Source organism: Acanthisitta chloris, unplaced genomic scaffold, assembly GCF_000695815.1.
Source record: "Acanthisitta chloris isolate BGI_N310 unplaced genomic scaffold, ASM69581v1 scaffold28682, whole genome shotgun sequence".
Lineage (NCBI taxonomy): Eukaryota > Metazoa > Chordata > Aves > Passeriformes > Acanthisittidae > Acanthisitta > Acanthisitta chloris.
In genome coordinates this window covers 496-18,680 of record NW_008660324.1, presented here as the reverse complement: position 1 = coordinate 18,680, position 18,185 = coordinate 496, and the positions used below count along the sequence as shown (strand labels likewise).

Sequence of the window (18,185 nt, the reverse complement as noted above, 5' to 3'; positions counted from 1 at the left end):
AATCCTTGTGGGTTTAGCACTTGCAGGATTGATTATCAATACCAGAATGGCCTAAGTGCTTCCCTGCACTGTCTTAACACATGTTGCCTTGACAGATGTCAAACTCCTGGATTCCTGGCTGGGGGAAGGAGGTTCAATCCAGGATTCCTTGGGTTGGATTGGTAGGATTTAGAAGAGAAAATTCTAGTTTGTAGGCTCTGCCTTACCTTTTCAGGGCTGTCACCCAAGGGCTGAGATTTGGGCACATGAGCAGCCCCCAAGTGTTTCCAGCTGATGACCTCATGCAGCACAGATTTACTCAATTAATTATCGAATTTAGGTATTTATTTGAGTTATTCAACTTACAGAAAGTTTACATCTCAATCTGCTGTTCATTCTGAAAGTTATGGACTGCGGTGTTCACTCTTTTCCACATCTTATGGCAACAAATTGTTGCCCAAAGCATTTTTCCTCCTCACTTTAAGGCCTGGCACAAACATTCCCCCAAATAACCAACAACCTGTGTAAAAATTTGGTGATTTAATGGGGTATTTTCTGTCTCCTCCAGGGTTAGAAGGGCTGAAGAGCAATCTTGACATTGAACATGACAGTAATTAACCTTCAGAAACAATAAGGTTGGGGACAAACATGACAATGAACCTCTGCAGCACTAAACTCTGCACATCTTTTGACTCTAATAAAAGTGGTGAGTGAAGGGAGTGGTGGAGGAAAGTGGAGCAGTGAAAAGGTCATGGATTCCTGTCTCTTGTGAACATGCAAAGGTTGTCAGGGGTGGAAGCAAGTCTGTGGGTCAGGTTGTGTGATCCCAACGGTGACACAGCCCAGGGACAACAGGGAATGTCATCTCCATGGGCCAGGTCAACCTGCTGCCTCTGATTGAGCCTATCACAGTGTCCTGATTGTCACCTTCACAGGGAAGCTTGTGGGTGGCAAGAGAGTGTTGGAAGCACATTACCAGGCAGCCATAACTCAATAAGTGAAACCAAACGAGGCACAGCATGGGGCATTCAGGAGAGACTAAATCCTTTCACAGCTGAGAACTCTTACACCAAACTTCCATGCATGAACCAAGCTAAGAGACAGACCTGGTGCTGAGCTCTAGTGGCTCAGCCTGCAGGAAAGACCAGATGAGCTCACTCTTGACACTGGAACCTGCTCCATGGTCTCTGCACAGCTCCATGGATACTCTATGGGCTCCAAGAAGTCACAGGAAAGGGAGGACCTCCAGAAAGATGACACCTTGAGGGTGTCTGAGTGGGCAAAGAGGTTTGGGCTCTTTGGAAAGACTAATTTATTTCCAGTTGTGCTTAAGACTCCTCAAGTCCAAACTCCTCCTTTCCTGTAGCACAGAATCCTTGTTGAGGTGGCACTGGAGCAGGGGAAGGTGTCACTGTCACTGGTAGTGCAGCAGCTCCTCCCAACGAATGGGCTGGGAAAACACCTCCCTCTCCAGCCAGAGCTCGTAGGAGTAGTGGAAGTCCTCAGGGAGCTCCAGCCTCTGTCCCAGCACACTCTGCAGACAGTTGTCCACCGGAGCAAACTCCGAGTCCTGAGGTCTGTCATACCTCCTGCTGTTGAAGGCTTCGATGTTGGCTCTCAGGGTGCATTCCTCAGCCTGGAAATCCCATGGTCTGGCATCAATATCTACAGGGGAGGACAAATAAAATGAAAATATTTTGAGAAAAATAACTCTGATAAGGTTTGAGCAAAAGAAAGGATGAAGATGTCACAGCAACCATGTGCTTGAATAGACCAGTGTCAGGTTTTGACCAGTCAGTCACACATTCCTAATTATTATTTTTCCTAACCAATTCCCAAACATTTAAGTACTTTAATTTAAGTTATTTCATAGAAACACTGAATGCTAAGGGGTTGAAATGGAGCTCAGAGATGATCCTGGGGCAACCCCCTGCCCTGAGCAGGGACACCTCCCACCAGAGCAGGTTGCTCAAGGCTCATCCAACCTGGAATGAAACACTGCCAGGGTTGGGGCAGCCACAGCCTCCCTGGGCAACCTGGGCCAGTGTCTCACCACCCTCACAGCGAAAACTTCTTCCTGAAATCTACCCTAAATTTCCCTCTTTCCATTTCAGAGAGGACAGTTGCCCATCAGGACTCACCGTTGCCGTAGGCCCAGTCATCATTCATGCGGTGTCGCACCTTCTGGTAGATGGCAGACATGGTCTTCATGTTGCTCTTTCTCCACTGACGCCCCAGGTACTTGGTCTGGATTTTCAGCAGCTTGAGGACATAGAGCTGCATCATGGCCTGCTTCACCTTCAGAGCACGTTTCAGTATTGGGGCTGACTTAAACACGACCAACATCTGTCAGGAAACCAACACAAAGTAATTCAGGGTGTTCAAGGGTTTTCACCATCCGTGAAGGTGTTTAAGAGGTGTCTGGATGTGGCACTGGAGGATATGGTTTAGGGTCTAAGGGTTCCAGCAGTGACAGGTTCATGGTTGGACCTGATGATCACAGAGCTTTCCTCCAACCTTGATGATTCTATGATTTAAGGAAGACACACAAGTACTGTCTGTGCTGCTTTGGGCACTAACACCTAGGCCATTTATGCTACAAGCCCCACGCAGGTAGAACAGAAGCATTCACTGGGTGGTGCCAAGAGGATGAATCAGGCTCTTCTTAGTGGTGCAAACCAACAAAACAAGAGGCAACAGCGAAAACTGATGCACAGAAAGTTCCACCTGAACACGAGTTCTTTCCTGTGTGATTCACTGTACATTGGAACAGGCTGCCCAGAGAGGGTGTGGAGCCTCCCTCACTGGAGATATCCTAGAGCCATGTGCTCTAGGATGGCCCTGCTTGAGCAGGGAGGTTGGCACAGATTACCCACTGTGGTGTCTTCCAACCTGACCCACCGTGTGATTCAGCATCACCAACACTTGCTGCACAGGGTTTGAGGCTCATAAACATAAGTGTTGGTTGCAGAAGAGAAAGTATTGCTGCATTTAAGGCTCTGTCAGTGGGGGAAAAAGGGCAGATGATGAAAAGCAGGGCCCTGCTTGAGCAGGGAGGTTGGCACAGATTACCCACTGTGGTGTCTTCCAACCTGACCCACCGTGTGATTCAGCATCACCAACACTTGCTGCACAGGGTTTGAGGCTCATAAACATAAGTGTTGGTTGCAGAAGAGAAAGTATTGCTGCATTTAAGGCTCTGTCAGTGGGGGAAAAAGGGCAGATGATGAAAAGCAGCCAGCACAGCAATGCTGGAAGAACCTCTCAGCAGGCAGGGTGGGCAGGAAGGGTGGGCTGAAACCCATGGATATGCTCCAGGTGCAACACTGGCCCCAGGACATGGAACGTCTCAAGGTGTCTCAGGAACGGGACATCACCTTACCATTGTCCTTGAGTGCTTCCACTTGGTCAGTTTGTTGAGGATCCTCAGCAAGTTAATGCAGGAGAACAAATTTCTCCAGCAGAACTGGTTGTTGTCTCCAGCTTCCTGCAAGACAAGGAGAAATGTAACCCTAACTTCAACAGAAGCACCACAGAGATGTCCTTAAGCGCAAAGTCTTTAGTGTTACTGTCTGCACAAGTTTTATTTCCAATGGGGAATGAACAGCTCTGGAGCTCCCAAAACACAGAGGAAGAACAGGAGAGGGAAGATGTGGACCAGCAAGGAATCAAAGAGCCCCATGGCAGGATGGGTGAAGCCTCCAATACCTCACTGAGACTGTAGCTACTCCTGATTTACACCATGTGGGGACAGCAGTGACCCCACAGGTCCCTCCTCTGGGGACAGCACTGCTGAACTCATCCATGGAAGTAAACCAGACACACACACTACTGTGCTCAACCCACTGAAAACATCTGTGAGATCCACCAAGAAATGTGTTATGTTGGGATGTTAAAATCACTCCTCAGAGTGCTGAAAAGGCTAAAACTATCCATGAAATGTTGCTGAAGAAACATAAGTACATGCACAAACTATGCCTCTAATGCCAGGCAATGTCTAATTTCCACAAAATCCTTATTTTCATGGCTGTCCTCCTGAATATGAAGTAAAATTCATGTTGGTTTCTGCATATCTTCTAATGAAATTAGTCTCTGGTGAGATCAACATCAATGTCTGCTGGAGGGAAGTGATAAAGTGTTGAATGCAACAGGTCCCAAAGTGGGAACCAGACCATACTGGGAATATTTTCCCTAAAAAACCAGCTTAGTTTTCTCCTAGAGCTACAAAGCTTAGTGTGAGGATCAGCAGGAGCCAGCAGAGCCCTCAGAGTTGTGTCGCTAGATGTCCCCATCGGCCCATGATGGGTGGGAGGTGCCAGGGCTGGATGAGGACACCCAGCACAGCCCTTGGATCTGGGGGAAATCTTCCACTTGAATGATTCTAACCTTCACACAGCTGAGGGAAACACCACAGCCTTGTGATTTTAGCAGCCAGACAACATGGGATCAGCCCTGCTAGGACTGGCTTGGCTCGGGCTCCTTCTTAATGGTTCCTGCATAATTTAAGGTCTCTGTTCCCTTTCCTTTATTCCCTGTTAACCCCAAAGCTTCTCCCTGCTCTTTGATCTGTCCAAATCCTGCCTACATTGCACTTGAATTACTGCAGTTAGGAACTTGCCAACATTAATGTCTCATCTGCCTAGGGCTGGGGCAGCCACAGCTTCCCTGGGCAACCTGTGCCAGTGTATCTCACAGCAAAAACTTCGTCCTGGTATCTAACCTAAATTCCCTACTTTCCATTTCTCCCCATTGCTCCTTGTCCTGTCCCTGCAGCTCCTAACACAGATCCCTCTGCAGCTTCCCTGGAGCCCCTTCAGCTCCTGGCAGGTTGCTCTGAGCTCTCCACACAACCTTCTCTTCTCCAGGCTGAGCAGCCCCAACTCTCTCAGCCTGTCCTCGTAGGGAAGGTCCATATATTGCCTCAGCCCATCCTGCTGGCTGGTCTCCATAGCACTTAAGCTGCTCTCCGTAGAGAATTTGGTTCATTCCTTAATCTCCTAGTATCTTAAAGCACAAGTGCTCAGAGCAATTTAAACCTGGAAGGAAAAACCTCTGGGCAAATCCTTTTTCAAAGCAGGAGTCTAGTCAGACAGGCCAAGAGGAAATAGCCTCAAGCTGTGCCAGGGGAGGTTCAGGTTGGACATCAGGAGGAATTTCTCCATGGAAAGGGTTGTCAGGCATTGGAATGTGCTGCCCAGGGAGGTGGTGGAGTCACCACCCCTGGTGGTGTCCAGGAAGGACTGGAGGTGGCACTCAGTGCTCTGCTCTAGCTGCCAAGGTGGTAATGGGTCTCAGGGTGGACTCGATGATCTCAGAGGTCTTTTCCAACCGCAATGATTCTATTCTATCAAAGGGAAAACTAAACCCAACGATTTTTATGGAGTGCTCAACACCAGCAGTGCCCCCTCTCCCCCTCTCCCTATAGCTGACAGCAAGTCAGGATAGTCACAGGAGGAATTTTCAAGTCTGGAGGGGAAAAAAAAAAGCCTACATTTGGAAATATTAAGGGTACAGAAAAAGAAAACAGAAAAAAGAAACCAAAATCCTCCTACAGAAATACTGGGCACAAGGACATTTCTGTGCTGCTTACCAGGCTTTCTGCTGTGAGCTCAGGCAAATCAGAGACTGTGCAGTGTGGATAATCCAGGACAGAGATGCTGTGGAAGAGAGGCAAGAAGAGATTTGTTAAGAACCAAGTGAACACAAAAGCAACATTTTAAGCTGATCTATGTGATTGTGCCCAGAATAATAACCTCTTCCTTCCCTGTGCTTGGGGTTTGAATGGCAGTGGCAGAACTGCCTTGTGCAACAAGTGATTTGGATGGACAATCCCATCTCCAGTGAGCCACACTGGGAATGTGAACCGACTGATTTTCCTCCCTCCTGCATTTCCAAGGGCATAGACAACATCCAGAGGGGCTTCCAGCTCCACCACTGCCTCCCAGCTTAATGGAGCACATCAATGCCTCTTGGTTCCAAAGCACATCCTGAGTGCATTAATAAGGACTCGAAGGATTTGCATCCATTAAGCCAGGCCAGATTAGTTATTCATATGCATATTTAAAAAGGGAAAAAGAGAAAAAAAACCAACCAAAAAACCAAATAGATCTTAAAATGGAGATAGCTGATGGCCAGCAACGAAATTCACAGTGAGGTTTTTGGAGGCCTCCAGGCCTGTGAGCTTTGGGAAAGTAGTCAATTAACCCCCCAAAATGTATAAATATGTATATATAATATGTATGTGTACATACAGACACATATTGTGATGCTATCCATGCATGGATCTAAACCAAACAGTGCATTATCACACAGCTTCTTGTGGGACTGGTTTTACATTCAGCAGCTGAGCACAAGCTCAACTGACCCCAGGGCTCATTTGCTCCAAGTCATCCTTGTTTTGGCATCACCTCTGATATTTCCTCCTGGAGCATCACTGGACTGAGGTCTGTGCACCTGAACAGGACCAAATCCTGCAGGATAAATCCATTTTGCAGGGCAGTGCCTGATGTTTGCTGTCACCTGACAAACCAAGACTCTGGAAGCTAAACCTCCCTGGATCAGCTCGTTCACAGGGGTGTATCCTGCCAGTGACACCTCCAGCAGGAACAAGAGGAGAGAGCTAAGTGCAAGAGGAGGGAGTCAAGTGCTCCTGGGCTGCATTTCCTCCTCATTTAAGGCATAGGACCAAAAGTGGAAATGTTTATAGAGGGAGAATATCTTAATTCCTGTTTTTCCATTTGTGCTTCCTCACACATCCCCAACCAGCCCATGCAGGAGACAGACAGTCTACACACACAGCTGAAGAGCAACAAAAAAACCACCAAAAAGCAACCTTATTCCAACAACATCATCCCTGTGGCACTCTCCTCTGAATGAGGAAATCCTACCAAGCCCTAGTGAGCTGTAAGTGTTGTGCTCTTTGAGTTCTCACACTGACTTGGGGTTCTCCAGCCTGTCCTCTACTCACAACAAGGCTGGTGCCTCCCTCATACCAGCAATAAAAGGCAGTGACAACTATGCAAAGCCTGAAGAAGTCAGGAAAGCTGAATTCCAGCTATAAAATATGGAAAAGACCTAGAGGACTCTACCCCATGTGGTCTTTTTGACCCACAGTTTGCCTGATGGCACGGGCTGCTCTCCAGAGTCCATGCAAAGATGGAAGCAAGCTACTGCCACCAAAGCAGATAGGTCTAGGTGTGGTTTTGTAGTCCAGTGAGGGCTTGGAAATCCACCATCTAGTCATCCTCACTCTCCAGAGGAGATTTTCTCCCTCCAATGTATTCCTGTAGTGAAGAACACATTGCCCCAAACCTGTGCTAGGGACTGGAGATCATCTAGTCCCACCACATATCCACCTCGGGGTTCCTCATGCATGTTCCATCACCTCTCCCTTCCCCAGAAGGGTCTGTACCTGTTTTTGGCAGTGATATAGGACATGATGTTTTGGTTGAAGAACTTCAGGATCAGTGGGATGCAGTTGGCAAACACCAGGTGTTGGGACACATACTCAAACTGAGGGAGAGAAGTGAAATGGGTCAATGCTAGCTGGAACAATTGGGAGCATCACCTGGGAATGGAAATGTTTCCAGCCAAAGGCAAAGCACTTGGGGTGGTTTGCTCTAGACACCTCTCAGACCATCCTCCCCCTGCAGCAGTTTGCTGTATGAGGCTTGGGTCATATACAGCAGGTGGAAAATTCCATTGGCCACAGGGAAACACATAGATGGACACACAGACTTTCTGGCACCACTTTGGGAATAGCTGCAGTGTGGCTTTCCAAAGTAAAATCTGGTAAAACAGTGTATGGGGAAGAGGCAAAGAGGACATGTAGCTGCTACATGAGAAAATACAGTAATTCCTATCACTCTCACACACTAACCACAGTTTCCTTTACAAAAATATTCTTAACTTCACAAACATTTTTAATTTCTCTCCCCCTCTAAGCACTAAATGGTCTTTAAGGTCTCTTCCAACCCAATCCACTCCATGATTCTATAATCCATCCAATCCCTACTGTCCTCTGAAGAGACAAACAGTAGCAACACCCTATCCCATCCCTTTCTGTCCTTCCCATTCCTCTTGCTAACCTGCTATCAATATATCCATTGTGAGGGCTCGGAGCAACCTGGGCTAGTGGAAGGTGTCCCTGCCCATGGCAAGGGGTTGGAATTGGATGGTGTTTTAAGGTCCTTCCAACTTAAACCATTCTATGATACTCTGATTTCAGCCCTTGGTTTTTTAGGGTGCTCCCTGAGACCAGTTTGGCACCGAAAGATACAAAATCAGACATAAAAGCAGCATCAGAGGGACAAATCCTCACAGGGTTAGCACCAGGCTGCAAGGGTCCTCCTGCCCCAGAGGAAGAGATGAGAGGAGACACTTGGAGAGAGAGGCAAGAAAAATTAGTGAAGGGATGTGAGGAGGACCCAGAACAAATGTAGGATGATAAAAATGTGGGAGTTTGTTTCATTTTATCCAGGGTTTGTAACACAGATGGGTTTGTACCATGCTGAGACCTTGAAAAGAAAAAAAATAGGAACACTCATTATTTGACTTTATAGTTTCAGAGTATGTGAAGGGATTGGGATGGAGCTTAGAGATCATCCAGCCCCAGCCCCAGTCCCCTGCCCTGGGCAGGGACACCTCCCCACCACTGATATCTAACCGAAATTTCCCTCTTTCCATTTCTTCCCATTACTTGCAGAGTGGGTAGAGAATTGAGCCACAGCTCAAACTGGCCCTTGAGGGTTTTGAGACCAAGAAAAGCCCTTGGTAGGTGCAGCTCAGGTGGTGCCATGCACATGGAACAGAAATCAGGTTGCAGCTAGGCCCCAGCCCTCCTGCCCCTGTTGAAACTGGAGCCTCAAGAACTTGATCCTGCCCAAGGGACAGAGGACCAGATTAGTTAACCTCATGAGGTCCTTCCCAGCACTATTTCTGGTCATTGGAGATGTGACAGAGCAAAAGAGTTGCCTAACTCCCATCCCCTTCCTCCTGCTGCCAGGGAAGCTCATGCTGTCTCCTGGATTTTAGCCTAATCAGCCACAGCATGATTTTTTCCAGAAGTCTAAAAACTCCTTCCACATGAGTGGAAATGATGCTGTCAAAACACAGCAGAGATATATTGCAGGCAGGTTATCCCTGCACAAATCCTGGCCCAGGGCTAGGGATCACTACTATAGAAACATGATCTGCTCCTTGTCATGGAAATTCCTCCTGCAAACCTTTTAGGAGAGAGTTTATCAGGACAACCAACTCCAAGACCAGCTTGGCAATGGTCAAACCCTTCTCTAAGCTCACCTGGTAGATGTGGTTCAGCTTGAAGTGCTTGAGGAGCAGCAGCAGCAAAGCTGAGATGCTCTTCACAATGATCTCTTTGTGTCTGTTGACATCAATCCCCAGTTTCATGCTCTGAAGGACAGTGATGCTGGGTGGGAGAGGAAACAGCACCATGGGCATGGGAGCAAGGAGGATGAAGGGACTGTTGAGTTCATACTCAGCTCTACAGAAACAGGGACCTTTGCTTGACTTTGTGATGCCAAAGGGCATTAAAAAGGGATAAAGAAGCTGACTGATCTCCACCTGGGGGAGTAGTTTGAAAGACACTTGCAATGTGTTGACATATCTTTATGATTTGGGTCAATTAGCAGGATTTTATGATTTGTGCTACCTAACTGCCAACTGTGCTGGAATTGTCACACTCCTGAAAAAAACCAGCATCACTTCCTTGCCTTCCATCCCTCTGCCCTGGTGGCAACAGGAACTTGGAGATAGAGATATCCCCAAATCTGGAGGCCCCCAAAGCTATCAACTAGCAAACCCCAACTCTCCAACTTGGTCTAAGTCTTCATGCAAAGTTGGAATGGTTGGTGACCACCTCATCGGGGACTTACGGCATCTCTTCAGGCAACACATCTGCCAGGATGTTGATGGAGTCAGTCTTGGCTTTGGAGGTGGGTGCAGCAGCGAGGAGAATCTTCAGCAAAGCTATCTGCAGGAGAGGGCAGGAGTGAAGGGATGGTCCCAGGAAGGGGAACTCCTTCCTTCTCCTTCACTTGCTGAAACTGGACAACTTTGAGCCATCTCCATAGGGTTTCACCAGCCCTATCACAGTCCACTATGATGGACTGACTATGGCAAGGCTCAGCCTCTGCTTTTCTCCCCTGGACAGACAGGCCAAGTGTGTGGAGCACAACAGCCCTGCTTGAGCCTTAACTTAAGGCATCACATGCACCTGAGCCCTAAGAGTGTGGAAAAAATATCACAAGGGGCACCTGGAGCCTAAGGCACTTAAATATGTGTTCGTCTTTCCCTGCAAACAGATCCCACATGACCCAACCAGCATCTTAGAGCCATGGAATCATGGCTTACCATGTACTGGGGGAGGTTGTACAGCATTGCTCGATACAAGACCTCACAAGGGGTTTCTTGGACTTCCTCTTCCCCCTAGCACAGAGAAACATTAGAAACAAGGGAAAATGAAGTGGAAAAAAAAAAGAATGTATGGAATTCTATGACCTCTTGGTAACCTTCCACACATCTATCTGGTGATGAGGAGCAGCAGCTTCTTACCAGAGACATGGGGCATTTCTCCAGCTCCTCCTCATTCTTGATCTGGACATCAGAGATGGAAACATATTTGTGCTGGCAAAACACAGAGAGAGAGGCAGGGAAACATCACAACTGCAGGAGGAAGCACCCATTGCATCCAATCCCACCTCAGAGCATCTGCTGAGTGCCAGGGAGCAAAAATAGCAAGGGATGAGTTTAGACAAGCTGAGTGCTGCTCAGCTTCTGGGATGCTTCACCCAAGTGCTGTGCATGGAGCCACCATCTCACCTGCTTCAGGGTCTTCACACTTTCATGGATTGGCCGTGGTAACCCTATGAGGGTTTCAGTGTCCCTGAGGAGGAGGAAGGAAGGTAGGTATGAGGCTGGGAAGATCTCTGTTCAAACAGATGTCACACAAGGGAAAAAAGGGAGCCTGGAGTCTCCTGAGTCTACCAAATGCATCCCAGATGGGTCAGGAATTGGGAGAGGTGTTGGCATGAGCTGCCCTCCCTCCCCCTCCTCCCCAGAAAAGTCCAGAGAGGATGTGAAGAATTGGGGTGAACTTAGGTCTCTGTGGGCCCAGCACTGCACCTCAAAACAAATGTACCCTGCAGGACCCATCCTCTGCTTGATTTGTTCACAAACTGAGTCATTTTCTGAGGATACCAAATTGTCTCCACTCCCTCCTGCATCCAACTGGTCTCTGCCTTGGGTCAGGAGTTGCTTATTCTGGGCTAGGTCTGATTTTTCATAGAAAGAGGTCCTTGGAGATCAGTGTCTCCAGGAATATGTTTTTCTGCCACCAAGAGCATTGCTGCAGCCCCAGGGAAACCCAGCACTGTCCTGAGCATGTCTTGAGTTGAGAAACCTGAGCTTTGTGGCCGCCTCCCACCACTTCAGCTGCACTGATGGGAGCTACAGGACACACACTGTGGCTACAACACTCACTGTCCTAGTGTGAATCCAATGAACTTGTTCCTGCTTGCCTCCAGGAAATGCTCGATGTCTTTCTGTCTGATGGAGCAGTGGAGACAGAAAAACAAGGAGAAGGTTGGAAAATAGACATAAACCAGATCACAACCTAGGATTGATTTCTAGAGATCTTAGTAGCAGTGGGTAAAACCCACCAATGCTCTCATTGCTTGGCAGCAACGTGAATCAAAGCCACTTGTATCTGCTGTGCAGCTCCATGGGAGTGGGAAAAGAAAAGGAGAGGAGTTCTCTACAATCAGCACCTTCTCATCCACCTCTTGTGCTCCTCACACACACATCTCCAAGCAGCATCTGCTCTCTTTGGGAGAACAAATGCTGTCTCTGTGGTCTGGCAGAGCACGTGCTGCTTCGAGAGCAAGATGACATCTTGTCCACCTTGGGCATCTTTCAGGAGAGCTGGTCAGGGGCTCAGCACTACAAGGAGGATATGAGCCACAAGCCAAGGCTCTCATGGGCAGAAAAATCCAGCTGGATTTTCAGGCAACAGCCAAGACAAACAACAGGCATTTGATTTTGAGGCTGAGAGCATTAAGGGATGTGGAATACCACAGCACCACAGCAGAGACCACGTGGGAAAGCAGTTCTTGCTGTGTCCCTGCAAGGAGAGCTCTGGATAGACAGATTTAACCCTGTCACTGCTCCCACAGCCAAAAGAATTGATTGCCCCTGTGTTTTAGAGACTGGACTAAATCCAGGCTTGGGATAAACAGAAAAAACCTCACATGGATCAGAGGGAAAGGGGCAGAGGGTTTCATGCTCCTTTCCTGATGGTCCCCCATATCACTGGTCTTGGGAATGGAAGGCACCAACTTCTTGATCCTCTCAGTTTTACTCCAATTTTTCACCTTAAAGAGGCCACTCAAGAAGGTTTCACCTGGCAGCACAAGAGTCTTGCTCCACAAGCAAGAGGCAACGTCATTAACCAGTTCCCAAGATGATTAATCAAGGACTTTGCCCTGCTGAGATCCACTGGTGCCAGTGGGGGAAGCTGACCCTGCTCCCACAGTGCTCCAGCACAGCCTCATTGCCAGTACAACCAGCAAATCTACAATGGAATTACCACTTATTGGCCAAGCTTCATTTGTAAATCCTGGGGAGGAGCTCAGCTAAACGCAGTCCAGAGGGTTTAGCTGAACTAAAGTCCTCCAAAGGATCAACCAAGACATAAAAAAGCAGTGGAGTCACTTCAGTTCAACTCGCCAGGGGCCAAAAACCTTGCCACAGACTGATGTTCCACCTGTTCCTCCAGGACAGGTAGGGCTGGGGATGGTGGCAGCGACACCAGGAGGTGTTACCTGACTTTGGGGGCCCAGGGCAGCCCCTTGGGGAAGGACACCCTTTCGATGGGCAGGCGCTGTGTGGGCATCGCAGGGATCAGCACGTCCCTCTCCAGCAGATCCAGCTCTCCCTCAATCCCACTGTCCACGTCATCATTCTCCTCTTCATCAACCCCTGCTTCATCATTCTTGAAGGGATCTCTTTCGTTGTAGATATCCAAACTGTCTTGCTTCACCAGGGGCTGCAGCAGAAGGAGAAGGGAATACTCAAGTAGCTCCAAGGACCTTATTTCTCTCCCAGCTGCTCACACCAGATCTCTCCATCCTGCAAGGATCAATATCCCTGATGTTCCTCAGGTGAGGATTTGCCTCCTATCTGTTGCCACCTAAGCCTGGACAAGGAATAACTCCTTCTATGCCTCTAGCCTTGCTGCTCTAGGAGGTGTGACCTCATTTTCTATCTCAACTTTTGGAGCTTCCATCCCTTCCCTCTGCCCTACCAAAAGGCATTTTCATCCTCAGACCATGACACAAGAGCAGAGCTAAAATAAAACCTTGCTGTGAGCAGTTTGCTCTCTAGTGCTTATCAGCCCTTTGCCATAGGGTCAGGATGTCCTCTGGCCTCCTCTGGAGCAAAACATTGCAGGCTTGATCTGCCGCAACTGCAACTGGGGGATGAAGAACTGGACATGCCCCAACCATGTGCACTGCTCCAGCTCTGGGTACCAACAGCAGGAGGATGTGGAGCTGCTGCAAAGTGTCCAGAGGAGGCCACAGAGATGCTCCAAGGGCTGGAGCAGCTCTGCCCTGGAGCCAGAATGGGAGAGCTGGGGGTGTTCACCTGGAGAAGAGAAGCTCCAGGAAGACCTCAGAGCCACTTCCAGTGCCTCAAGGGGCTCCAGGAGAGCTGAGAGGGACTTGGGATGAGGGATGGAGGGACAGGACACAGGGAATGGCTTCCCACTGCCAGAGGGCAGGGACAGATGGGATATTGGGAAGGAATTCTTGGTAGATAGGTACGAGCAAGAAGTTTGTCCCGTTGAGGGTCACTGGAGGTGTTCAAGCCCAGTTTTGATGGGGCTGGGAGCCCCCTGGGCTGGTGGGAGGTGTCCCTGCCCATGGCAGGGGGTGGAACTAGATGATCTTAAAGAACTCTTCCCACCCAAGCCATTCTGTAAGTCTCTGACCCTGGAAAACAGGAGCACTTGTGAGGAAAGACAACCACGATCCCAAGCGCAGTTTGTCTCCTCGAGCAGATGTTGGTGCCCATGGGAAAAGCCTCCTGGGCCGTGCCCCAGGGGGAGGTGCCCACTCTCACCCTGCGGCTGCGGTGCCCACGTTTCTGCTGCTGCTGCTCCATGAGCTCGATGGAGTAGGTGGGAGGCGACGCCGCGCGCATGCTGCGCATCACCTGGATGCTGTCCTCGGGCAAGGGGGGCAGCCCCAGCTCCTCCCTCTTCCTCACCTTCATCTCCTGCAGGGCTTCAAATCCACCCAGAGTGAACTAGGAAGCAACAGGACAGGTGAGAGGGCATGGAGCACGCATCCCACCTGGATAACACAGCTCTTCTGGGCTTCAGGGGAGCAGCACTGGGGCCATCAAACTGGAGAGTTGAGGATGGAGACACCACGTCAGTGGTTTGTTCTCCAGATTTCTCCCCTCATCCCATGTGCCCCCCATGGCTCACCCTAGAAGAAACTGCCTTGTGTCAGCTCCCTGTGACATCCCAAATAACCTCATTATGGTTTATAGCACCATAGTATGTTAAGGGGCTGGAATGGACCTTAGAGACCACCTAGTCCCAACCCCCTGCCCTGGGTTAGGTTGGTTAGATTGAATCGTGAGGAACATCCAGGCTGCACCAGCACTTCCCAAAGAGACCAGTTTCTGAGAAAGGGAAGGGTTTGCACCCACCAGAAGCACTTTCCAGAGGAGGAGAAGGACCTTCTTCATGGGGAAGTGTGGAGCATGGCCACTGCAGAACTTGGTCACCATTGTGAAGAGCAGAAGAGCAAATGGCTCTTCAGTGTGCACAGGGAAACCTGGTGAAGAGAGGCACCAAGAGCAGGTTCAGAGCTGTTCTCCCACCCCTGAGGTCTCCCCTGCTGGTCCAACACAACCAAGGGACCTCGATAGGACACAATGAACTTCGCGGCTCACTCAGCTCCATCCTGAAGGTCTCCCGGCAGGTTTTCCACTCGGGGGGATCTGTCTCCTGCTCCACACGGATGTTCTCCACCATGAGGTACATGACACTGAGCAGGACCCTGCCAGGACAGCACGGCAGGGAGGTGACACTGCCAGCCAGAGGCCACTCTGTGCCCAGAGGCTGTGCCCAGCACTGAGAGGAGGTACCTGAGCTCGGTGCTGTCAGCCAGCGAGATGGCTGGTTTCCTCAGGGCACTGCTGCACGCCTGGCTGTTGCTGTGGGGAAAGGGAGGAGCTCAGCACCACCTCCTCCTCATCCTGACCAGAGCCCACCTCTGGGAACACCACACTGGGGGATGTCACATGGCTGTGGCACCTCCCTGGTCCTCCGTGAGGAGGAGGAGGAAGGAGAGGGTGAGGAGGATGGGGAGAAAGAAGATGAGGAGGAGGATGGGGAGAAAGAAGATGAAGAGGAGGAGGGTAGGAGGATGGAGAGAAAGAAGAGAAGGGTGAGGAAGATGGGGATGAAGAAGATGAGAAGGGGGAGGAAGATGAGAAAGAAGATGAAAGGAAGAGAGTGAGGAGGATGGGGAGAAAGACGAAGAGGAGGTTGAGGGGGATGAAAAAAGAGGGTAAGACTGATAGGGAGAAAGTTGACGAAGAGGAGGAAAGCAAGTAGAATGGAAGAGGGGGTGAAAGAAGATCACAGAATCACAGAATATTTAGGCTGGAAAAGACCTCTGAGGTCATCAAGCCTCTAAGAAGAGAAGGGTGAGGAGAAAGAATACGCTGAAGAAGAGGACAGGGAGGGTGAGGGCAGTGTGTGTCCTCTCACTCAATTTCCATGTTAAGGAGCTCCAGGAAGGCAGTGAAGGTTCCCAGTTGGTACAGGAGGAAACTGTTGTGCCGAGACCAGTGCAGGACATCACCTTCATTATCACAGTCTCCAAAAACACCTGGAGAGGCCCAAAAAGGAAACACTGGTTAGGGAGGATCTGCCTTTGAAACCCTGCAGCCCATGGAACCATCCCAGGAAGAAGCTTCACTGCACCAACCTGGCACAACCCCAGGAGAAGGCTTCTCCCAAGCCCCCATGCCAAAACCACAGGGGATGTGGTCCTTACCCTGTGCCAGGTAGAGGATGGCTCGTGCTACTCTGAGTCTCTTGTCCCTGTTGACCACCTCCAGCCCATCCAGCAGGCGCATGACATAGGCCTTCTGCTGAGCCCCATCCAGCTCCAGCCACCTCCTGCCACACACTGGAAAAGGGACATGACCACCAGCCAGGTGCCTTCCTGGGGGTCCTGCTCTCACCCAGGGGGGCTGCCCTGACCCTCAGGGTGCTGAGCGCAGAGCTGGTACCTTGAGTGTGAAAATCCTCCTCGAAGCATCTCCTGTTGTGGCTGAGCTCAGGCTCCTCAGTGTAGCTGTACAGCTCTGATGGAGAAAGGGTCAGCAGGGGCCTAGAGGAGCTTCACCCTCCTCCTCTTTGCCAAACTCCCTGTGAAGCATCTCTATACCCCAAGGGAGACACAGGACAGAGCCCTAAAGGGATCCTTGATCTCTCCTGCAGCTCCAATGGACATCTGGGGGCCACACAACGCTACCAAGCTCATCATCTTCCTCCCCATGTCCATGTTGGGCTGTTCCCATGCTCCTGCTTGAGCTGTATTTGGAATTCCATTGGGGTTTTTTTGGGGGGTGGATGGTCATTTTCTGTCTCAGTTGCAAAGGGGGGGAAACACAGGAGCACCCATGCAAGACCTGCACTGATTCCACATCCAGGAGCTTGGACATTTTGGGACCTGCAAAGAGAGACTGGACTGGGAGGGACAGGATGCTGCACCTGTTCACGATTCCTACCCTTTTTTACAGAATTCCTACAGTTCTGTGGTGCTGAACAGCAGCACAGAGGACTGAAATGGTTCTACAAGGGAGGAGGAAGGATCCCTCAGAGAGGAAATGTGTTTTTTACCAGGCAGAGCTCATACAGCTGAGATACACTGAGCTAAAAATAACCTCTTTGCTCGGGACATGCTCGGGATCGTGAGGTTATGGGGCAGGAGCAGCCTCAGCCACTGCATGGCAGGGAGATATGGGACAAGGACATGACCCACTGAGACACCCGTGATAAAGGGTGGCACTTCCCAGCTGGGCTGTGTCACTGGCCATGCCACTCTCCTCCCACCCATCCCTGCACCCTGGGGAATTCGGAGCACAGGGTAATCCCTATGTCCCCACGTGTCCCTTCTGTTTGTCCCCAGGGAGAGAGTGGCTCTCTATTAATAACCCCCCTTTGCTCTATTCCCACAGGGATGATAGCACTCAATCTCTGTCCCTCATCCCAACGGGATTTGTACTTTCCCTCCCTGCCAGGCCCCCAAAATAGCAGCACAGCACTCAAAATCTGCTTCACCTGCTAACTCTGCGCCGTGGCCATCGGCGTCCCTGTACTCAAACTCCAGGTTGGGACAGTCCACCGAGCCCTGTGGAGGGTGGGATGGGGTTAGCAGGGGGAGCTGGCACATCCCTGGGGATATTTTGGGAGCTGGGATTGCTGCCAGGGCTCTCAGCCCGTGCACTGAAGCTCCTCCAGCCGCCGGAGCAGCGACTCGTGCACACGGATGGGCTTGACGTGGGTCTCCAGGGCTGGAGTGGGATGTCCATTCAAGGCTACTTAAAATACAGTGGAAATGTGGCAGGCGAGTGCAAAAATAGCATTTCTCAAATCCCAGGGAAAGCAGAGGCAGGACCCGAAGTGCCAGGGAATATTTGCTGCATTCCAAAGCCACGTTACCCTAAAAAACAAAGCCTGCGGCTGCCTCCAAGCAGAACTCCCCGGGAGGATGGGATGCTCCCCCGTGCTCTGCGCTCAGCATCCGAGACCCGACAGCTCTCAGGGCTGGGCTGAGCCTTTTTGAAGGCTGTAGGATGCATCTCCCCCCTCCTCCCCTGCGGATTAGGAACTGGAGCATGAAACTTGCCGGCGGATTCCTGGGGCAGAGCAGGGGCAGCCGCAGCCCGACGACCCAGCGCCGGCATACCACAGCCGTGCACCGGGAGAGCACAATTAAAAGCGAACACAGGAATGGCTAATCAAGGCAATTAGCATAATTCCGAGTCCCACCAGCCTTGCTCGGCAGCCAGGCTGGAACTGATGCTCCTCGGCAGCATCAATATTGATGAGCCCGGAGGATCGCGGCTCCGCGCGCAGCATCGCTGCTTTCTCACCCAAT

General features: G+C 50.3%; 1 protein-coding gene across 1 annotated transcript; it reads right to left on the bottom strand.

Annotated features, from left to right (window-relative positions):
* Positions 1-1,393: 1,393 nt before the first annotated feature.
* LOC103797564 (striatin-interacting protein 2-like) lies at positions 1,394-17,616 on the bottom strand. Its single transcript, XM_009069783.1, is given in 21 exon segments — positions 1,394-1,644; positions 2,121-2,325; positions 3,362-3,466; positions 5,570-5,636; positions 7,391-7,491; positions 9,280-9,406; positions 9,873-9,970; positions 10,351-10,425; positions 10,552-10,623; positions 10,819-10,882; positions 11,479-11,544; positions 12,819-13,042; positions 14,119-14,304; positions 14,716-14,843; positions 14,962-15,068; positions 15,157-15,225; positions 15,785-15,905; positions 16,074-16,208; positions 16,312-16,386; positions 17,366-17,465; positions 17,467-17,616. Coding segments are annotated over 21 exon segments (2,526 nt in total).
* Between the last annotated feature and the right edge of the window lie 569 nt (positions 17,617-18,185).